Genomic DNA, 23277 nt, shown 5'->3' on the forward strand with positions numbered 1-23277 from the left:
TCAGAGAGTTAAGAGTTTAGTGAAACTTATTAAGGATAACTGGGTGGCAAAATTTTCAAACTGTAAACTAAGCCTTCACAATGGCTTTGTTTTAAAGAAAGTAGTAAAAAAGATCCTTGATTAAAACAGATAAGTAATAGGAAGGTCTTTCAGTTACAGAATATATCAAGGGCAAACTTTTGATGGCAAAATCAGTTTGACTTAATTTAAGTTAGCAACAAGATATATCCCAAGGAAAGATCATATGTGATTATTTAAAGTTGCCTAAAACTAGTGGAAACCATGTTTTTTAAAAATTAGAGATAATGCTTTCTTCTCCAACACCTGATAATCCAACACCTGACACTAGCAAAGTACCTGATACAAAGTAGAAACTCAATTGATAGGGTTCCATATTGATGTTCACAAGCCCAGCTTCTTTATCAACTGCAAATACCCCAAATTCAATTAGTCATGCACATAACACTAATGGCCACCCATCACTGGGCTAAGTGCTTTGCATATATTATTTCGTTAAATCCTCAGCTATCTAGAGGACCAATTAAGAATGCTTTTTTATATGCCAATAACCTTTCGAACAACTGTTTTTAAAAACAAGCTGATGTCCAAGAGATTTTTTAAGCACTTCCAAATAGTACTGAACATTTTTTTATTATTATCTCACCAAAGACTTAATTAGCTAAGATAAATGTATAGCAAGCTAAATTGTCTAAGTATAGAATTGCTAAAGCTGTTGAGATTATGAAATGAGAATCAAGTCGAGCTTTTTTTTTTAAAGCCAAAGACCAATTTTGTGTTTCAGGTTATATATCTGTATCGAGAGATATATACGTACATTGTTTTAAAGCTTTAAGTAAACTGCTTTAGCAAAAATTGGAGCAAATCATTCTTGCCCCTCTTATTGGTCAAAAGCAAGTAAGTAAATTTCCTAAGTGAAATTAACAAACACAGGGTGAGATTTTTAACTTTTCAGGTTTAATTTCTCAACTGTAAAATAAGGCTTAGCCCAAATAATCTTTAAGATCTCTCACTTAGAAAAGGAAATAGTCTGTATTTCTAAAGGGACAACAAAGGAAAATGATCCAACAAGCATTAGAACATCAGCAAAACTAAGTGTGAACATTTGCCTTAAATTTAGTGAAGTGCAGCCATTTTTAATGAATTTCTTCCCCTTGGCCTGAGGTCAGATTCACCCTTCATCCCAGCAGTACACCAAGTGATGATGTGGCAGAGGCACTTCTGTTCCCAGAAATTTCATTTCCAAAAATTCAAAATCCATAATTCTCCAATAAAATGTGAATAACTCAACTTATTTTCCAGGCTGAGACTGTCATATATAGAGAAAATTTTATTTTGAGGTTTAAAAAACAATAAAGTTTCTACAGGAAATATTTAAAGGAAAAAACGATAAATGAAATAGAATTAAAGTTAAGTTTAATGACATGAAATTTTCATGATAAATTATTTATTTAAAAAAACCCATGTTGCTTAATTAGGCTATCTTTCAAGTCAATAAAAGTAATTTGTGGGTTTTCTGGATTTGAAAATTTTTCAAATTAATTTTAACATGATTTTTAAAAATGGGTGAAAGATATGAACAGACATTTCATAAGACATATGAATGTCCAATAAGCACATGAAAAAATATTCAACATCATTTAGTCATCAAGAAAATAAAAATTAAAATCATAATGTGACATGACTATTCTATAATAGGTAGATTTTAAAATCTACCTATTATAATGGCTAAATTTAAAAAGACTGGCAATTCCACAGGTTAGCAAAGGTGTAGAACAATTAGATCACTCACTTGTTGTTGGGGGGGATGTAAAATGCCACAATTTAGAAAACGGTTTAGCAGATCCTTATAAAATTCAATATATACTACTGATACACACAACAACACGGATGAATCTTAAAAACATTATAATGAGCAAATAAAGCCAGATATAAAAGAGCCAGGTACAATAATGTACCGTGTGATTCCATAAATATAACATTCTTTAAATAAATCTCATCCATAGTGACAAAAAGCAGACTGATAGTTGCCTGGGGCCAGAGATTTGAGGGTGGGGTAGGAAATGACTAGGAAGGGGCACAGGGAACATTTTATATCTTGATTTTGTTGGGAGTTAAGACTGCATATAAATTTGTCAAAACCCATCCACACATGTACTTAAAACGAGTACATTTTTGTATGTAAATTATACTTCAATAAAGTTTACTAATAAAATCCTCACTTTATCTGCTCTCTAGATTAGACTAGATTTTACCAAATGGTCTGCAGAAGGGCAGGCCCATTCTTAAACTGATTTTAACTTCACAGAGGCTCAAGCCCTCTAGTGTATAAACTCAGCCCCTTCTCTTACACACGTCACTCAAGACTCACCTGTCAGAGCCCCTCCCAGGCTCCCCCGCCGTAGCTGTCGTCCATCCTCACTCAACTGTCTTTTAAACTTCAATGACTTTCCAAGGCCAGAAGCCACATCTGGGTTGCTGCACTTCCGACATGGCATTGGTGGAGGGGATAATATGTGGTCAAGCTGCAGAGACAAGGACAGAGGTGTCACTCTCTGGAGACACAACCAGAATGCAAGACCAACCAGTCACACTTTCCTTCTTCTTTTTCCTTCTCCAAACACCTCTTTCCCAACCCTGTTGTTAATTTGGCTAGTTTAGAAAATTTAGGATTTCGCCGTTGTGTCTTCCATCTGACAGAGAGTCTGGCTTGGTGCAAAATCTCACTAACAGTGTTTTTCAAGATGTGGGTCACAACAGACTAGTGAGTCATGAAATCGAGTTTAGTATTTTTAATGCAATAGAATAGAAATTATCAGCGTCCAATGCAGGAAGGGGAAGTATAGCTTCATGAAGTTTTTGATTAAGTTATACATGTATATGTATGTGTCCTGAGTCACTATGCAAAATTTGTCTTTCTGTGGGCCATGACACTCACGGCCCCCTTCCGCCCCCCACAAATAAGAATACTGCTCTATAGTGAGTCAATAGATCACTTCTTTAGTTGTTCACAAAAGAAAATTCACAAGCTTTTGGTGCTCACAGATAGACACAGGGGAGGGAAATTTCTAAGCTCCATAGCCCATAATGGAAATCAATACATCCCTATATCACTTTATAGCTTTTAAAAGAAAATCTGTCACAAGAATCAGAAAAACCAAAGTCACTTCAAGAGACAGTTTTCTATGAAAGAATCCCCTGTGTCACAACACTTACTTCAATATCTGCCCTGTTTTTATAAGAAAACCTTTCATACTTATATAAGGTCATATCTTCTAAAATGTTCACCTTCAGTTAAACCTATATGCATATGTATATATGTCTAGTTATTAAGAACAGAAATATTTATGTGCATAGATACATATCTAGATAATTATTAAGATATAAAAAGTACAAAAGATATTCATGTAAATTCTAATTGCCACAGAGAAGGGCCAACTTTATAGAAATTTAAGAACAGAAGAATTGGGTAGCACTGCTCAAGGCCACACATTTTTAAGGATGCTTCATTGAGTTATGTTTTGTTTTCATGGCAGAGAGATGGTCATCTGGTTATATTTGCTTAGCTATTACATGTCAACTTTCCCTTGAGCTCAACTGTATTCATCAGTAATGTGGAACAGCTGTATTTCAAGCACTTGTCAATAAGCACCATCTCAAACTCATTGCCCAGCAGTATTTTACTGTATTTCATTGCCACTTCGTATTTTACTGAGAGGTCTTCAAAAAAACTAGTAGTCCAGGATCAAGCCATAACAGTAGGGCAAAGGGATTCCAGATCATACTTTTGGAAGGTATTTGTTGAGGCTGCTGTTCCTTACATGAGTGTCCTACTTAAGAGGGCCTCCAAAGAGGGATTTCTATCTAATTTTAGACATTTCACCTTTAAACTCTATGGACAATAAATTATAGCAAGGGAACCCTGGATAATGACACATTGACTACTAGAAAATGCAGAACCCAGTCAGTGGTCCAAATGCAGTCACATCATTATACACTGTAAAGTTCCTTTTGCCTCCTTTTTGGTTCCATTTTATGTCCACACTCCAATTTTTTTTTTTGCCATTTTTTTTTTTTGAAAAATTTCAGATAAAAGTTTGCAACAACAGAAAAGTTGTAAGAATAGTGCAATGAACACTCATATTCCCTTTACCAACGGTGAATTTTTAACTTTCTGCCATACTGCTTTTGCTATCTCTTCTTCTCTTTTTCTGCCTCTGCCCCAAACACACAGAGCTTGTTGCAGACATTATGGATCTTTGCCCCTAAATACTTCAGCATGCCTCTTCTAAGAACAAGGATGTTCTCTTGAGTTCTCCTACCCTATATTCTATGTATTCTTATAAGGTGTCTCAAATCTTTTGTTATCAAGGTGAAGTGCAAATACTAGGAAAAATATAAAAGTATATCACGTAGACTTAATATTAAAAATTTGCTTTTACATTAAAAACTTGCAGCCACAAGGTGGCAATGTGTTCTAGACATTCAGCAAAATGTTCCATAATAGCTATTAGTCCTGTAAATGCACCAATCAGGTGAGTTAAGGTCCATTCTACATATTTTCTCTTGATTACCAGTAGCAGCTGCATAAAATACAAATATTTATTGTTTAAGGTTCATTGGTTCATCAACTTCTACTTATTTTTCACCTGAAGTTATAATGTTCAGCTTGCAGAATTACAATTAATTACTCTAGGGAAGATTGTTATATCACAAATTAACAGAGGGTGGAAAAATAAGCAGAGAAAAGAAGATAATTCCTAGCTAGGAAATATGTGCTTTCCTTACATATTTCCAACAAAGCCACAGAAAATATGAAACAAATGTAGAAGAAAGAGAAGGATATCAAGGAGAAAGTATTGGAAAATATAAAAAGAAAACCTATTTTCTCACATATATATAACCCTAAGCTATTAATAAGCCAGAGTTGTTCACCAGAATCACAATCCCAAGAGCAGAGCATTATTTTAAATCTGGGAAAACTGAGGAAGTGACTGTGAGGGGCTGCCAATGTTCCAAAAACAATGTAAGAAGGAAAAGCTACAAGCATAGTTCAGTGTTCCAGGATCCCATTTCTTTCTTCACATCGAATCACTCCCAGCAGGGCTTCCTCTAAATAGATCATTTTTCCAAATCTGCTATGTTGTCAGTGGCTCTATTTTTCTTTCTACAATTAGTTAAAGCTTCTCAGAATGGTTCACTGCAGCCCTGCAATTTATTTTTCATTTTTTTCTTGATTCAAACACTTATGATCCCTTTAAAAACATTTCATCACACCCTAGAGTTTATGGTAGACATCAAACATATCACTTTAGACACCACCCTTTAAATGATTTCACTTTAATCTTTTCCAACTTTTCCAAATTCCCAAAGTCTTTCTACTACAAGGAGCTCAACTAAAGACAGAGGTTGTCTTTAACCTTTCAAATATTCAAGGGCATCCAGGCCTGAGCTTGCCATTCTGGCTTCAAATACTTCTAATTTTGCTCACTAAGCAGACAGCAGACTCCTAGAGAGCCAGACCTGACTCCCTTGTCACCTACTTACCTAGCACACTGGTAGGCACAAAGTTTCCTGGATGGGAACACATTCACCAGATTTATGCCCTTACTTCATTCACCAATAGCACGTATTGATTTTTGGTAGACTAGATTTACTCGAAATTTTCTATGTTAGTTTCCTGTAGTTCTAAGAACCACAAAACCATTATTAAATTTAGATGTCAGACAGGTAGGAAACTAACAATACCACTTACTCGTGAGTGATATACAACTGTTCTTGCTAGCAGTTTATCACCGGAAACATATAAGCATCTTAGAGAACAAAAGCTGTACAGCTACTACAAATCTGATGTAGATTCGAGGGAAAGTTTCCAAATTATCAGTCCTATAGAAATGCTAATCACCAGAATTCTACATCTACATTCTTTATATTTATCATCTCCACTAACTGTTTTCTGTTTTACAAATTATCAGGCTGAGAGAAACAGAAGAATTCTCCATGATTACACTGTGGCTTCTGCCATCAGTGAAGGTGTATGAAAAGTAAAGGCATATTATTCACAAACTGGATCTTATTTTGTTCTGTGTCTCTGCCACAACCACTATCTCCAAACACAGACCATAGGTTTCTTCTTCTATGGCTATATTCCCTAGTAACACCATCTACCTCTTTCTAAAAAGGCATACTATAACTCTCAATGAATATTGAATCTGCAGCTTTCCTAACTGACAATTTTCTCCAATCCCATCCCCACTTTCATGCCCAAGCACTTGAGTTCTCTAATTTATAGTTCCTAAATAATAACAATGATCATATGAAAATAAAGAGGTTTTTCCCATTTCAGTTAATGGCGATTCCATTATTCTAGATACTCACAACACAAACTTTACAGTTTTTCTAAACTTCTCTTCCTACTCCATTTCCAATCGGCAGAGCCTCTAACTCAACCTTCAAGATATATCAAGAATCCAATCAGCTCACCATTTCTATTGCTACCACTCCTGTCCTTGCCATCCAGATCTCTCTTGCAGTAAGTAGCCTTCCGACAGGTCTCTCTGCCTCCATCCTAGTCTCAGCAGAACAGCCACTGACCCTTTTGAAACACAAGGCAGATAAATCCTCTGTTGGATTCTCCTATACCCAGAACAAAAGTCAAAATGTTGACAATGCTCTATAAGGCCCTACCACCTCTCTGATCCTTACTCTGACTACTCCATTCAATCTCTCTTGGTCTGCTGCCAAACCTCAGATGTCCCAGGCATCTTCCCACCCACGACCTTTACATTGATCATTTCCTCTGCCTGGTACACAATCCAGATATTAGCTAGTGTGCTTCCTCCATCCTCAAGGTCTCTATTCCAATGTTACTCTTTCAGGGGGCCTTCTCTAAATGCCCCATGTAAAACAGCATGCCTACCACTTTATTCCCTTTTCTATTTTTCTTCATAGTATCTCTCACCACATGATGTGTTAGATCTTTTATATTTGTTTATTATCTTCCTTCCTTTATCAGAATGTAAGTTACATAAAATTATGTACTATTCTGTTTTCTCCAAGGCTCTATTTTGTCTTCTGCTCTACATGAAAGGCACCCTGTAAATATTTGTTGAAAGAACAAATGATTTGCAAATCTCTGATGTTTAGTTAAAAATATAACAACAGATTAAAAAAAAAAAAGAACACATGCAATAAAGGGTTTTAATTGTTAGAAAAATCAGAAACAAATTGTATTAAATGTTACTCAAGGTAAAAATGCTAAAGTGAAATCTACAGCATGTTGACAAAATTGAAGACTTTGTATAATAAAAGAGATCCTGGAGTGACGTTTTTTCAAAGAATCTTTTCCACATACAAACTAATATGCTAATTTTTTAACACAGCTACCCCTGAAGGTGATTCCTAAATAATGAATTATTCGACCTTTTCACTATGTCTTAACTAGCATATTCAATTGTGTCTATCAATTCAAGCCTTTTCCTACCCCCATTCCTCCTTTCTGTAATTCCTCACTTATTTCCAGGATGTGGTACTGGCATTTTAAAAGCCCATGCACAATGCATGTGCCCTAAGGCCAAAGTTCATTAGTTCAAAGGGATCACCACTGTCATTCGCATACATAATGGAGACTCACCAGTAAAGCCATTCTTCACTTCAAAAAAGAGAGCGAGAAAGAAATTGATTAGTAATATAGGGTTATAAAGACATTGTTCAGTTATTCTGTTTCTCGATTTTAAATATTCTAAGAAACCATAGATGTGAAAATATAGGAATAATTATAAAATGGCATAGACTATGCTTGTACTCTTAATTAACTGCTCTATCACTTCCATCCAAAAAGGATTCAGACAGGCAACTTGAAATAATTTTATTTCAAAATCGGGTTTTATTTACTTTTAAACTAAAGCCTATAAACAATATTTTAAAATTTGATAGAATAGAGCTCTATAGTTAAAACAGTCATTACTAGATTCTCACTAATTCCATGGTGGTTAGCAACACCAACACTTACTATTCTAATTAAGACATTTTACTATTTCTATGCCTGTTTCCTCATTCACAAAATGTTATTAATCATACTACCTATCTCTTGAGGTTGTTGTAATGATTAAAAGAATTCATATGTGTACAACACTTAAAACAGTGCATAGAACGCAGTAAATACACAATAAATGTTAGCGGTGGTAGTTATTAACATTCCCATATAGCAAGTCGCCTCATTCACAAACATCTCTGCAAGTATACTTCATCATAAATGCCTTTCAAGGAAATTAAAATAATTATAATTTTACTGAGTTGTCTTTTTTCCTTTATGGCTCAAGTGAGAATGTGGTTAGAACTGTTTTAAAATCATTTCTGGCTGTAATTTTCATGCTATGCTCGGGAGCATGAACTCCTGGGGCTCAATCACCCATTGCTACCAGGTTTTCAGTGGGCATGAGGCAGAGGCAGAGGCAGAATCCCAGTGCCATACTTTGGGCAAGCCACTTACTTCCTCTCTGAGGTACAAACCTCATAGGTGGTGAAGATGCATAGGGCCGATGGATGTAAAGGGCTCAACATGGTGCTTGGCACATCTAAGCACTCAATAACTGATAACATTTGGTGATATCTGTCACCATAGCTCAACTCAAGTCTCCCCCTCTCTTAGCCTTAACTAACACTTAACGATCTCACCACCACTTCCTAGAGAATATGCAACCTTCCCACCCCACCATCTTGAAACCTCTCTTGACTCAGACACTGAGAGAGCTACAATACTGAACCACATTGGACTGGGGCCCATTTAATTGATTTTGCCAACATTCATTTTAGATCATGCCACCCAGAATGCATGCTTCCATTTAATGATACTACAAGAAATAGCCTTATAAATCCTGCCACTCTCTTCTATAAAGATATAAGGAAGGGCCTATATTAAACAGTATCCTCCTTATCAAGACTCATCTCTTTATAAAAATATTTATTAAGCGACTGTGTGCCAGATATTCCTCCAGGCACAGCAGTGGACAAAACAAATTCCTTGCTCACAAGAAGCTTCATTCTTGTTGGGGAGACAGAAACCTGGAGAAAATACTGTCAGTTCTTCAATCTAGAAATAGTTGTGCTTCTGTCGAGTTATGGTATGGTTTTACCTGGGAACTCCATGAACCACATAAATAATCATAGTTCTCTAATTCATCCACTAGAAATTACAGGGCAAAGCCTGCAGTCTGTCACTGGCATGTGTGGTATGTCCAGTCTCAAGACTTCATGGATCTAGTTGCTGCACTAACCTCTCTGGTTTCACCTTACCCTCTGCTATAAACTAAATGTTTGTATTCCCATCCTCAAATTCATATTTTGAACCCTACCCCTTAATGTTATGGTATTTGGAGGTAGGGCCTTTGGGAGGTAATTAGGTCATGAGGGTGGAAACTTTATAAAAGAGATGCCGGGGATCCCCTGGAGTGTTCTACTATTCACCATGTAAGACACAGCTAGAACACAGCCGTGCGTGAACCAAGAAGTAAGCCCTCACCAGATACCCAATTTTCCAGTGCCTTGATCTTAGATTCTGGGCCTCTAGAACTGTGAGAAATAAATTTGTTGTTTATAAGCCAACTGGTCTGTGGGAGTTTGTTACAGTAGCTCAAACTAAGATACTCTCCATATCAGTGGTTCTCACCTCATGGTAATTTTGCTACCCAGAGGACATCTGGCCATGTTTGAAACCATTTTGGTTGTCACATCTCAGCAGGGGATGCTACTGGTGTCCACTGGCTAGAGACCACAGATGCTACTAAACAATATACAATGCACAGGACAGCCCCCAACAACAACTATCTGTCATCGATGCCGCTTACTTTTCTTTTGTCTATCTCTCCTATTTTAAGTTATTCATCTTGCTGATTTATCTGTTATTGGAGGTCATCCTACAACCTTTTGAGGACAGAGGAAGAGCATAGATAGAATCTTAGCAAAAACGTTCATGTAAACAAGATTTGTTAAGCAAATAACTTCCTTAGCTGTTTATTGAAATTCACTTTCTCAGCGAATGTCCATGTTTTGAAAAATAATACATCAATAGAAAATATTTACACTAGGAGATGTACTAGATGCCCATATAATTTTCTATCTTTGGTTTTGTAATTATTTCTTTAAATTACAAACTTCAATTAGCAATATAATAAAGTGTTTCAGAAACATCCTGATATACATTATTAGATCAAGCTACAATGGCATTCACTTAAACAGAGCTGCATTGCTAGTTTCATTTAAGAGAATTGATTTTCTTTCTTCCCTTAAAGAGAAATATGTAAATTAGCACTTTGATAACACTATCTCACTCTTGTCTGTCAACCCAACTTCAAGAAAGTCAATTCCTTTACTTATGAACATCTCTACACACACACACACACACACACACACACACACACACACACGTCCACCACCAGCAATATCATCACAGTCCCAAGGACAGAGCACCACACAGCAGGCATTTCATTGTTACTGTGATGTTTACATTAAGCAACAGTCTATAGATGTAAAAAAATAATAATAAAGCTAATAGATCACAGTTTTTAAAACAATATATCACAGGTTTTAAAAACATAGAACTTTTCAAAGTTTAGTTTAAAAACAATGACACTCAGACCATCTCAAAGAATATATGGATTTGATTTTGCATATGGATCACCTGTTTTCCTGTCACTTTAATATTCTAGAGGTTTCCCTGACCTTTATTTAGGCATCTAATCTATGCCTGGAGTCATTTACTTATCTGAAGTCATTAAATTCCCCTGGTACCATCCTGTCCCCATTAGTGACATAAGTAAAGATTCTGACCATGTTTAACAAAGCGGAGGAGGATACTGCATTCCTCCCAGTCACTGTCCTTCCATTGAAAGTCAGAGGGGAAAACATGTCCTCTTGCCCCTCTGGGAGAGAGAGTAGACTCAGATCGGTAGCATGATTATTCCTATTTTACCAGTGAGAAAACAGAAAGCTTACGCCCTCCAAAGTCACCAGCTCCATTGGAGGTACAAAAGGACTCAAGCCCAAGATTCCTAACTCCAGAGCCCACGCTTCTTCTCCTGTTCCATACTGTCTCCGAGAGAGGGGTTCCCAGTGGCGAAGCACATAATTCCCAGAAAAGTTAACCTTAACTCCCTCTTCCTTCCCTGGTCTAGGAAGACTTCCCAGAGAAGACTGGATCTTAGATTCTGATATCAACCAATTTCTAAATAGTCTAGTTTGATCCTAATTGACAGACGACGCATGGGTTTCTAGGGTATCTACAGCTGAAATCCCTAAGTCAGAATTACACCACCACAAAACATTAGCAGTGGAAAGGACTTAAAAATCACCTGTAGTCCAATTTGCTGCTCTGTGTTAGAGTGAAGCCCAGACAAGTCATGTCAGCTGCCTATATTTACAAAGATAGATGGTGCAAAATTGTAGGCCAGCACCCAAATTCCCAGACCTACACTCTACTTCTTACCATGCCTTGTTCCCTCACTCACTTTGCTTCCTGCACCCTCCCCCTACACACACACTCGTATCCATCACTCTACTGTAATCTACTCTATGACTTTTCTATGGGTTTTTATTCACACATGCTCTTTCAATTCAAAGATGTTTAAAAAAATATAGCCAAATGTCTACTGTGGACTAGACGTTGTGCTAAGGGCTGCAAATAGAGAACAGAATAAATACAGCCATCTTCCTCAGGGCACTTCTACCTGAGAGCAGGAGACAGACACAGAAACACAACCATAAAACAACCTGGCAAATGCAAGGATAGATAGAATTAGGTATGGGGACCACAATGGCTTTGAGCAGAGTTGTGGTCCAGCACCTAGCTAATTTCTTTTCCTTGTCATGTTGGCTGAACAATGCTGGTATTGCTTGAAATGTAGGAGGGGTTGACTTGCAATTACTCACCTAGATTATAGTACCCAGACGCTAGCCAGTTCAGAAAGGGACACAGAGTGGTATGTAAACACTTACTAATTTTCCTTCTGGCTTGGGGCTTTTCTAACTCATCCACTATGTCCTCAGGTATAAGAGAGACAGAGCACAGTTTCTCCCACCGTCTGTACCTCATGGCTTGACTGAGGCCTTTATAATCTTAACCGTCTATCCCTCTTTAGGCACTAGCTATCTCACCAAGGGCCAGGAGCTCTAGGAGAAGTGCAGGGCATCACATCCCATTTCCCAAGGAGAACAGAAAGCAGTAGAGGGGAGGAAGAGCAGTAGAGAGGAGCAGTAGAGAGGAGGAGCTGTGGTGTGAAGCAGGCCCTCAGCTAGGGTCGCATTCGGCCACTTATCAGCCATACAGAGGGGGCAAATTACAATTTCATCTTTACAATGAGGATAATTATATTCTCACAGGATCCTTGTGGATTAAGTTAACTGATCAATGGAAAGCTCCTAACAAGAGAAGATGCTCAAATGTTTATTCTCTTCCCCTTCCCTATCCTTTCTTAGCCTAGTTCATTTTATCAGAACCATAAAAGAAAATAATCGAGGACTGAAACTTCTGTTCCATAACATCTGCAGAAGTTAAAAATAAACTTTATACAAGTTTCCTGGCAAAAACTTCAAAATATGCTCTGGTTTTAAAATAATGTTTAAGCTCTTGAACTGAACAAACATATAAATTAATATTCATTTCATGATTTTACATTAAGAAAAAATACGGGCTGTTTGAGCAAATCTCTCATGGATAGCAGGAGGAAACTGAACTGCGACCCAAGAGGCTAAATAAACGTTCTTAAGAAAAGCATTCCTAAGAATCATGAGTCATGAGTCTCAGCAGCTTAGAGTCCCACCTGGTTGCAAAGGAAATGATTTAGGAGAATGGGAAAAACAATCATTGAGAAACTGGCAAATAGTAAGAGGACTAAAGGAAGGGCTCTGGGGATGGGGTGGTGCAGGGCCGTGCAAACTATTCTTCATCAGTTTGACTTCTTCTTAAAGAGGGAAAAAATAACCAGAGAAGATGACGAGAATGGAGAAGAAAGAGAATGAAAGGACTGAGGGAGAAAGGACAGGAAGAGGAAGAGGGTAAGAGGTGGAAGTGATGGACAAGAGCTGTTTGAGGAAGTTAATGCTCCCGCTGGCTCCGGTCACCGTGGCATCTCACCCTTCCACTGCGGGTTGTGTCCTAACACAGAGCCTAAGACTGATCTTCTCTCTTAGCAAAGATATCGAATAATAAACAAAGAATTATAATAATAAGTGTATGATTAAATAATTATAAATAAATATATTCCCTAATAATAAATAAATTCTAAGACCTTAAGTCGGTAGCTCCCTGGCTCGGCACCAAATCCATCTTACTTCTGAATTTCTGCCTGACCAGGTTCCTGCCCTGATATCTGCCCTGTTTCCCTGGGCTGTGCCTCTGCTGCTTGGTTACTAGTCTCTCCGACCTCGAAGTCTGGGAGATGCCTCGTGCCCAAGGTCTTGCCCTGACACACTCCTGCCTCAGAACGGCAGCCTACTGGGGACCAGATCCCAACGTGATGCTGGGCCTCGGTGCTACCTGTCTGCCCAGTGAACGGCCACACATCTTCTCCACCTCTGCTGGGAACTGCACCCTGGGTTTAGGGCTTCCTTTAGAGCTTTCAGTAACAGCGTGGATATCCCAGCTTTCCTTCACCCAGTTCACACCATCCCAGGGCTGAATCTCAAGTCATTGTCCACCACCAGGTTCCCAGCTCTCAACAGTCAGGCCCAGCCTGAACTGCCAGCCCCCCAGGGGAATATAAACTAGAGGAACATGAGGAGAAAATGACACAGAAAGACAAACAAGAGGAGGAAGAAAGGGGGTGGGAAATGCAGTGAGCAAAACAGAAGAAAAAAGAGACAGCAGAGCAATTAATAGCTTGGTAGATTCTGCAGAAAATGAATCCATCTTAACTTTCCTTCATCTTCTACTACTTACTTGAGTGATGAGCACATGAATAATTCGATCACTTCAATCACTAAATACATTGTCATCTAAAAGTCCAGTTGGCTGACCAACCATTACTGAAACCTACTCATGTCTTTTATCTATTCCTCGTGAAAAGACGTGGCTCCAAACAGGAGCCCTCTGCTCTGATCCCCTGGTTGGCAGGAAGAAAACTCTTCTCAGATTACAGGAGTAAAAGACAAATCAAGGCATTCCCAGACATCTGAAATAGACTTGGGCAGATGGACACAGAAAGCAAATTTGCGGTCAGCCTCTGGCCCAGTTCTAGCTCCCACATCCCAGGTCTTTATTTTCCCATTCTTGCCCAAGACTCACTGGTGGAAAGGCACTGACTACATGTGGGTCTACAGGCTGGAATCAAGAGACACATTAAGAGAAAGTTTCAAGTTTGAGCTTGAAATCTGCCAGAGAACAGAGCACTCGACAATGCAGGTATAGACGGCCTTCCTTTCAATAAATCTAGGCCTCTCATATATAAAAGCCTGAACTTACAGGTAGATAAATTAGATTTCTTCTCTGTATGCAGAGATTTTAAACAATGAATTCCTCTGCTACATGTTTATTTCATGATTAACAAAAAGCAGTCCACAACATGAAAGCATAGTTCTCATTTACAAGACCATGCCCACTGGACTGGTCTGGCTGGTGAAGTACATAATCACCCCACAAGTTGCATCATCGTGGCTACCAGAAGCCAGGCTACCTCTCCACCAGAACTATGGATTGTCTTTGTTCTCTAATTCCATATATCCCTGTCACCTCTACGGTTAAGTGGCCGCATGTCCACCAAACTCAAACCACCACAGCCACTAAAGGTCTATTCCTGCTCATTCCTGTTCATTGATATTACAGGGATCAGCAAACTACAGCCCACACGCCAAATAAAATGTTATTGGACCATAGCCATGCTCATTTGTTTACATATTGTCCACACTCTGCCTGCAACGACAGAGCTCAGCAGTTCTTATAAGGACTGTATGGCCCACAAAGCCTAAAATATTTACTGTCTGGCTCTTAACTGAACAAATGTGCCAATGCCTTATGTCTTCAATAAATTCACTGAAGTATCTAGTATGTACCAAGCACTATGGAGGAGGCACTGATCAATGCAAAATCCCTTCCTTCAGGTGGTAATAAGAGCTGTGAAGAAGCAGCAGTAGGATATGGGACAGAGAAGGAGGGCCACTCTATTACATGAGTGATTAGGAGTCATCTCTCTGAAAGGGGGCCATTCGAACAAGGGGCTGCAGGAGGGAGAGAGAGCAAGAACTGTGCAGGGGAAGAGGCTTCCAGGCCAAGGGAAGGGCAAGTAGCAGGGCCCTGGAGTGAGAGTGACTTCAGCATGTTTGAAAAAAAGCAAGCGAGGTGGCTGGGCAAGTTCCCCTTTCTCCATGGTCTCAATCTACCAGTCCCTCCTTCAGTTAGGCACAGCACTTGCTATGTGCCAGGCACCATCCTAAGTGCTTTAGGCACACTGTCTCATTTAATGTGTAAAACGACCCTCTGACGTCATATTGTTTTCATCCCCGTTTTACAGATAAGGAAACAGGCTTGCAGAGCTTCTGTGACTTGCCCAAAGTATCAGAGTTAGTGAGCAATAAAGGCTAAGACCCATGGCCAGCCATCAGACCTAGGCTCTTCCTATCCTGTCTCCATCTTTGTGCAGACAGCACTGGCACTGCCACCCAGCTTCAGACCACAGCTTGATGTCACTGTGGTATCTGGTCTGGGCTGCAGGCCACCTGGACAGGTGGAATGAGGACCAGCTTCCTTTTTCACTCTCCATGTTTGGACCACATCCTCTACTTCCTCCTCTCCCAACACTACATAAGCCTCCTAAGGTTACCTCCAAAACAAATCACCGAGCTGTGGAAGACTCACCGATGCAGGGAAGCAGCATGCAAGAAGAGAAGGAGAAAGGAAACCAATATTTACGGAAGGCCTCTGTGCCAGGCACTGATACAAACTCTCTGCAACTTTATTCCTGGAAGATGCTGCTAAGTGAGAATATCAAAGCAGGAAAATACAACATCTTCCATATGGGTTTCTACACTGCACAATGCAGCAACTGCTTAAGGAGTCTCCGCAGCAGACATGACATAAATTTAAGAGACAGCACATTTTACCACCCTCGGTTCATCAAGATTAATCTTCGTCCAACGTCCTGAGACAAGGTACACAGCAACTTTCTGTTCTTTCCTACCTCAGACCAAGTTCTCCGGGGCCCTCACTTCATCTCCTTTCTGTCTCTTCCAAGAGTTTACATAAGACTTTCATGCTTTACTCACAAGTTTAAGATGGTGTCCTGAGTACAACTGATTAGTCCTAAAGCAACCATCTACCTTTATACACAGTTAGTTCTTCCCAGGAGCCCTCATGCAGTTAAGATGCTTAGTGGTTTATCGCCACAATTTCCCAAGCATGCCCAAGACAGGTATGTGGATTAATCCCCCTGATGCGGCCCTCAATGTGTAATAATACTATGAAACCTAAGAATCTCTTACAACAAACTTCCAAAGCAACATGTACTACAGAGCAAAGACACGCACCTCAATAAATGCTCCCTGCAAAAAACTGAATGGAAAAACAACAAGAATTATGGGAAATAACTCTCTGCTCTGTGGGAAAAAATACAGAAATGCTTTGCTGATTCCTCTATTTTAGCATTTACAGAGGAAAACATAATCTTCTGTAATCCTCAGTCCATATGTTTGCCGCCCCCTGTTAATCCCAATCTCTTGTCTGAGCCTCCCAAAATAGGTGTGTCACATGAATAAATGTCTAGTTATACCTGAGGGTTTTATTAGATGACAAGTACCCCAAGGAGTGAAGAGATGCACCATTAAGAGGGAATGAAAGGACTGAAATAAGGTTAAAATGGCTCCAATCCTATAAAATGAGAGGAGGATTAGGATTAGCTATGTAAAGAAATTCCCTGGAGCTGAGTTAGGAAGGGGCCACTGCTATTGGTATTCTTTTCTGATGGAGGAGAACCAGTTTTACTCATCTCTTTCTTCTCACAGGAATTCCGGCCGTATAGGGTAGAGAGGTCAAGAAAAATAAACAAGGATGACCTCTACTCTAACAACTGGAGAAAGATATAGCTAAATGGGTGGGTGTCCTCTGTCTGGGAAGGGAGGCAATAGCAGTAGAACTATCTGAACGTATAAAAGAATTTTAAATTTTATGTAACATAAACAATATTTCACTAAAAATGGGGAACTATGTGCCATCTTCCCATTTCCCAAATGAATAAGAATATAGGAAAAAACAAGAAAGTCAACTCTGAGAATCATTTTTGAAAACTTAGAAAAAACATTACAGAAATCACATCGATGTACTTAAGTGACAACATTTTCTTGATAATAAAGCACCCTTCATCACTGCAGCTAATTAACACAAGTGACAATGAAGGTATCAATAATTCAAGACGTCAATAATTGTTCTAAGAAAGGGAAGCTATCTATCTAAAACCTTTTAAGGATTCTTACATTGCAGAATCTTAGAGAGTCACAATATCTCATAACCAGAATTTCATCATCAAAAATGGTATACAATCAGGTTGTAAATAAAAGGTGGAAGGAGTTAGATGAATCTGTAAGTAGCCTAAGAGTATAATGTGGCTCACAGCCAAAAAGGCCTGACAGTGCTAAATATTCCCCACAATCAAAAGTAAGAAGGCAGAGCATCTTAACACTGGAGAATGTCATAACCACCTACCTTTAAAAATACTGAAACACCTCCCTCACCAGACTCACTCTCCTCTCCTCTCCCCTCTTTCTCTCTTTCTCTCTGTCTCTCTCACCCTTCTGCTTTATTCACCTCCATAGCACCTACCATCTAACACACTATGAATTTTACTTGTTTGTTTACTGTTTCCCTCCTCCATTGGAATATAAACTCCAGGGAGAGATTAGGGTGTTTTCTTCCCTGGTAAATGCCCAGAGGCAAGAAGAGCCTCTGCACGCAGACATGATAGCCACAGACTACTCTGGGCTCTCCACCTTCTGGGCACACAATATATTTTACTTTCTGCCCCCTTGTCTTTGATTAGAGCCAGGTGACAAGATCTGACCAGCAAGTATGAGGAAAAGCAGTGTGTGTCATGTCCAGGCTAAAGCACTTAATTGTGAGTGTGAGACCCTCCAGAGCCCTCTGACCTAACACTGCTCAGTGACTGTTCCGTTAGCCTGTCTCAGAGTGGGGACAAGACCCCTAGCCAATCCCTAATGGATAGAAAGCTTGAGCAAGAAATAAACCTTTGTGCTTTAAGCCACTGAGAATCAAGGGTTATTACCCCTCCTGATAAGGTAGGTGTCCGATAAAATTTGTGGTTGAATATGTCAGCTCCCCTCATAGAGCTCACGAAGCATGAAGAGCTCTAAGGGGTCCTCACAATGTAGCCCATTCTAATTCGGAACAATTCACAGGTTCTTCCTGGAACTAAGTTAAAAACTGTTCTCAAAGAAAAGGATGTTGTAATGGCTAATTTTATGTGTCAACTTGACTGTGCTCTCTTTCTTTGGAAAATCATGACTAATTCAGATGCACATGGCAGGACAAGGTTGTTATCCACCCCACTCTCTGCTTTCCATATCTGCCTCAAGCATTCCTGGAAAATCCTTCGATTGAACAAAATCAAGACAGAGTGACTGAGACATTATACTGTGAGAAGTAATCGATGTTAGCAAGAGAACGGTTTGTGTTGCAGTACTTTAACTCAGAAGCCTCTAAAGAGTTTAAATCTCCTTCCAGCAAAGCACAGGCTTCAGAGATGAAATAGACCCTCCAGAGTGGACGTTAGACCTGAGAAGAGCCCAGAAGTAGAAAAAAAATCTAAGGAATCAAAGCATGCGATGGACACTAGGCCAGAAGGAAGTCTCAGCTGCCCAGCTGTGGTGGTTTTAGAATACATCCAGGGTTCTTTGGTACTCCTCCCTTTAAGAGGTAGACTTTTATAACTCTTTCAATAACCCTCCCCTTCAGTGTAGGCTATACCTAGTGACTTGCTTCTAAGGAACAGAATATGGCAGAAATGATGGCGTGTAACTTCTGAGGCTTGGCCATAAAAGGCACTGTGGCTTCCTCCTTGTTCTCTCCCTTTCCCCTCCTCCCCATCTCTCCCTGCTGGTCCTTCCTCTGTTCCACCTCTTTTACTTCATCGGAAGCTCCACCTGGGAGAAGCCAGCTGCCATGTCACGAGGACATTCAAGCCTCCTTATGGAGAAGCCCGCGCAGTGAGGAATTGAGTCTTCCTGAAAACAGCCAGGGCCAACATGGCAGCAGTATGAGGGAACCATCATGGAAGTGAGTCCTCCAGCTCCTTATGGAGAAGCCCGCGCAGTGAGGAATTGAGTCTTCCTGACAGGGCCAACATGGCAGCAGTATGAGGGAACCATCATGGAAGTGAGTCCTCCAGCCCCTGTCAAGCCTTCGGATGACTGTAGGCCTGGCTGCAACCTCATGAATGACCCTGAGCCATAACCACCCAGCTAAGCTGCTCCTGAACTACTCACTCAGCAAACATTGGGATAACTCACTGGGTTTGGTTTTGTGATATTTTGTTTGCTTTTTTAAGCAGCTAAATTTGGGCAATAGTTTCTTACACAGCAAAGGACAATGAACATATGAAGTGTCCTCTGGCCTGGGTTTGTAAGTGTGTGTGTGTGTGTGTGTGTGTGTGTGTGTTGTATGAATGACTTGTTTACAATAATTTTATGGAATGGACTACACACTGACTTTGATGGTCCAGATCTATCTGAGGGGCTGCAAATATGCTCGGCCACATACAGTGGGTCTCTAATCCTGGGTCTTCTTGTTTGTCATATTTAAGTATAGAACAGTACTTCCCTTCATTGCTATCTCGATCTTTTGAAAATAGCCTTCCATGTATCACGAGTGAAAACCGGTTTCATTCCTGTACGTCACGCCATCTATGATAGGCCTTTCACTTCAGCGTGACTCAGAAAATTCGTGAAGAACAGCAAAAAAAAAAAAAAAAAAAAAAAAAGGATGGGCACAATTAACAACACCTGAATGTAGAACTGTGGCGTGATGACTTGTATCTTTATTCCTAGCCTACTTTTTCCAAAAGAGACTTAAAGAGTGTAGCGTAACTCCAGGAGAGGTCCCCTTCCTGACACTGCCATCTTCAGCGACTCAATAATTGTTGTTGCCTTTCCACCTCTCCTCAGAACTTGAACTTGATTCTCTAGGTAATTTACTTTCTTTTTAAATAGTAATTCATCGACCGACCCAGCATAAAAATACAGCTCCAACTGTGCATGCGCCCCCACAAAAAGTATATATAAGCCTAAGCACACACACAAAAGGCCTAAAAGAAAGAAAGAAAACACATGGTTACCAAAGTGTTCTCCATCTCCTGGCATTTTGCATCTTCTGTTTCTGCCCTAGTTATGGATATGGGTGATTGCAAAGAGATGATCATTAAACAGTCTAAGTTTTAAATTCGGGGGGTGGAAAAAAAGTTTAACTGAGTCATTAACCCACCCTGGATGAGGACAGGAAAGAAAGGGACAATGGCACGAGGGTCAAGTGAAGTTATAACCAGGCAGTACTGAGGTTTACAGTGGAGTCAGCGTCAACAGAAAGCAAGCAGTGGAAATGGGAGAATTAACTTCTCCAGATCTCCCAAATCCCATTGCTATTTCCTCTAGGATTAAATGTTCCATATCACTGTATCAGGGAGAATAACGGGAACCTAACATCGCAAGTACTGAAACCACAGAAGTTATTACAAACTCTTTTTGCCTAGATTAAAAGAAAAGCAGTGTATTGGCTATGAAAGAAATGATCTCCAGTTCCACTCCAAACATATTGATCGAGTGCTTTCTCTCTGTTAAGCTCTATACTGGGAAGGGCGGAAGAGAGGAATAATTAAACATAGCCCCTGAAATCAGAAATATCTCGATCTAATAAGTGATTCTTGACCTTTGAGAGTCACGGATCCTATAAAAATTATACTGCTTCCTCCCAAATAGACACATACACAGATAAATACAAAATTTTGCTAGCAATTTCAAGCTATCTGTAAATACTCAAGGTCCATGAATTTTAGGGTATTTCTTGATCTACTAGGAAGAAAAAAGATGCAGAATTTTAATAAATTTATTCCATGATATATAACATCAGATTTTAAACTAGCCTCTCGTCCAAGTATCAAAAAAAAAAAATATTTATTCTTATCAAACACCAGACACTGTAGAAGACAAAATACATACATTCATGTAATAGTAACATTTATGTAAAAGTAACATTTACTAATATTTCTGGCATCACTATTTATAGGTAATATTAATTGAACTGAAATGAAATTTACATGAAACCTAAATTTAAAAGATCTGCATTTTAACCTCATCTTTATACTAGGTGTCGTTATTTTGTATGATTAATTCTGAATTTAAAACATTCTCTGTAGCTCCAAGACAGCAAGCTGAGCACTTCTCATTAGTTTCAATGGTTTAAATGATTTTAGGCTATAATCTTGGTAGAAAAAAAAGTTCATGTAAATTTTTCATTTTTTTGAAAAAGCTCAGTTTCTCTAGATAAACTGTATTTATGCTGTCAAAAAGAAAACATGAATGACAAGTGAATTAGGCACCAGGGATTTTTATTTAATTCTTTCTCATCGCATTTCTGCAGTGTCTTCTAAGAGACATGTTCTCAGATTCAATGCAGAGGATGTTCTTTAGGATGGAGCATGGAATGCTAACAGGTTGTGTCAGGTGGAAGGACTGAGGAATAAGCAGAACAAAGAGAAAAAGAATGAGACCCCAAGGGGTAGGGGGAAAAAAATACAAAGTGATATATTTTGAAGCATCCAGTACTGCAAGGGTCCCCAGCCCCTAGGCTGTTAGGAATCTGGCCACACAGCAGGAGGTGAGCGGTGGGAGGGGCCAGCGAAGCTTCACCTGTATTTGCATCACCACCTCATCTCCACCTCAGATCATAAGGCATTACATACTCATAGGAGCACCGACCCCTGGTGCCCAAAAGGTTAGGGACCACTGCAGTACTGTACTGTCCAATACAGGAGTCACTAACCATAGGTGGCTATTCAAATTTAAATTAATTTAAATAAAATAATTCAGTTCCTCAGTTGCACTAGCCTCCTTTTAAGAGCTTAAAAAACCACGTGTCTAATGGCTGCCACACTGGACACTGTAGAATACAGAACATTTCTACCATCTCAGAAAGCTCTGTTGGACGGTTCTATTCTAGAAAGTGAGAACCCAGAAAACACTAAGAATCTAGTCTTGAACAGAAAGTACATAGGTTCAGAGATGAACTACTTTCAACTAAGTTCTGTTTATAAAAGAACATTAATTGATACAAAGCAGGCAGAAACCAGTTAAGATTAAGAAGTTTAAGTGCAATGGAGAAATGGCCCCACACTACATAATACAGCCCATAAAAACCATCTAAGATTCAAGCGGCTCAGGAGCTACCAATCCAACGGAAGTTCTGTGAGTTATTTGTCCTTACCAGCCAATAACAACATGGACTGAGTCCCTAATGTTTATATATGCCCTGCAGAGAAAAAGAGTGCTAAAAGAATAAGACATGTTTTAGTCTTTGAGAATTCAGTGGAATACAGGAAAAAATTCATGTATAGAGAAAGACACTTATTTATTTATACAGTTTCCATAACCACATATCAAAGTCATGCCGCATATAATCATAGCATTGAGGAAAAGCTGTAACAGTACTGCAATGAAATATAATTTCAATTTTCATTTTCATATTATCTTTTCCAGAGAGTCATTTTCATTACATGCTTCCTAATTCCTTTTGGCTCATGACTGAAGATTAGGTCTACTTGAAAACAGAATCTTTCTGGAAAACTGCACTTTCTTTACCTGAAAGTTAACAAATTGAACAAATCACCCATGTTTATTTCTCCTTTTGGTTCTCTAAGTCCTATGACTCTATTTGTTGCTCAGAATGCTCTAAAAATCCCAAAAAGTTTGTAATTTGAGGAATCAGGGAATTTTAAAAGACTCGCACAGGAACGATAGAAAAATTACAAAACATATTTAACTATATATAAACAGAATAACAATTTTTCATTAAAAAAATCCAAAGGTAACATAATACAGAAACAAGAAGAGCAAAGTTTGAGCTATGATTTTTCAAAAAAGATTTGGTAGAAAGGAAGGTGATGGCAAATGCTTGTATGACAGAGTTTTGTATCACTCTGTCACAAAAGGATTCATAAAGGAAGTAAGCTATTAATGAAACATTACAGAAAATAATTGTTTATTACTATATGTCAG

General features: G+C 39.1%; 1 protein-coding gene across 1 annotated transcript in view; it reads right to left on the reverse strand.

Annotated features, from left to right (window-relative positions):
• Positions 1 to 23277, reverse strand: part of LOC105299391 (microtubule-associated serine/threonine-protein kinase 4-like) — a 200682-nt gene that overhangs the window by 34067 nt on the left and 143338 nt on the right. The window contains exon 2 of the mRNA XM_011371099.1: positions 2390 to 2543. Coding sequence (XP_011369401.1) covers positions 2390 to 2543 — 154 coding nt within the window. The remainder of the gene's footprint in view (positions 1 to 2389; positions 2544 to 23277) is intronic.

Source organism: Pteropus vampyrus, unplaced genomic scaffold, assembly GCF_000151845.1.
Source record: "Pteropus vampyrus isolate Shadow unplaced genomic scaffold, Pvam_2.0 Scaffold182, whole genome shotgun sequence".
Lineage (NCBI taxonomy): Eukaryota > Metazoa > Chordata > Mammalia > Chiroptera > Pteropodidae > Pteropus > Pteropus vampyrus.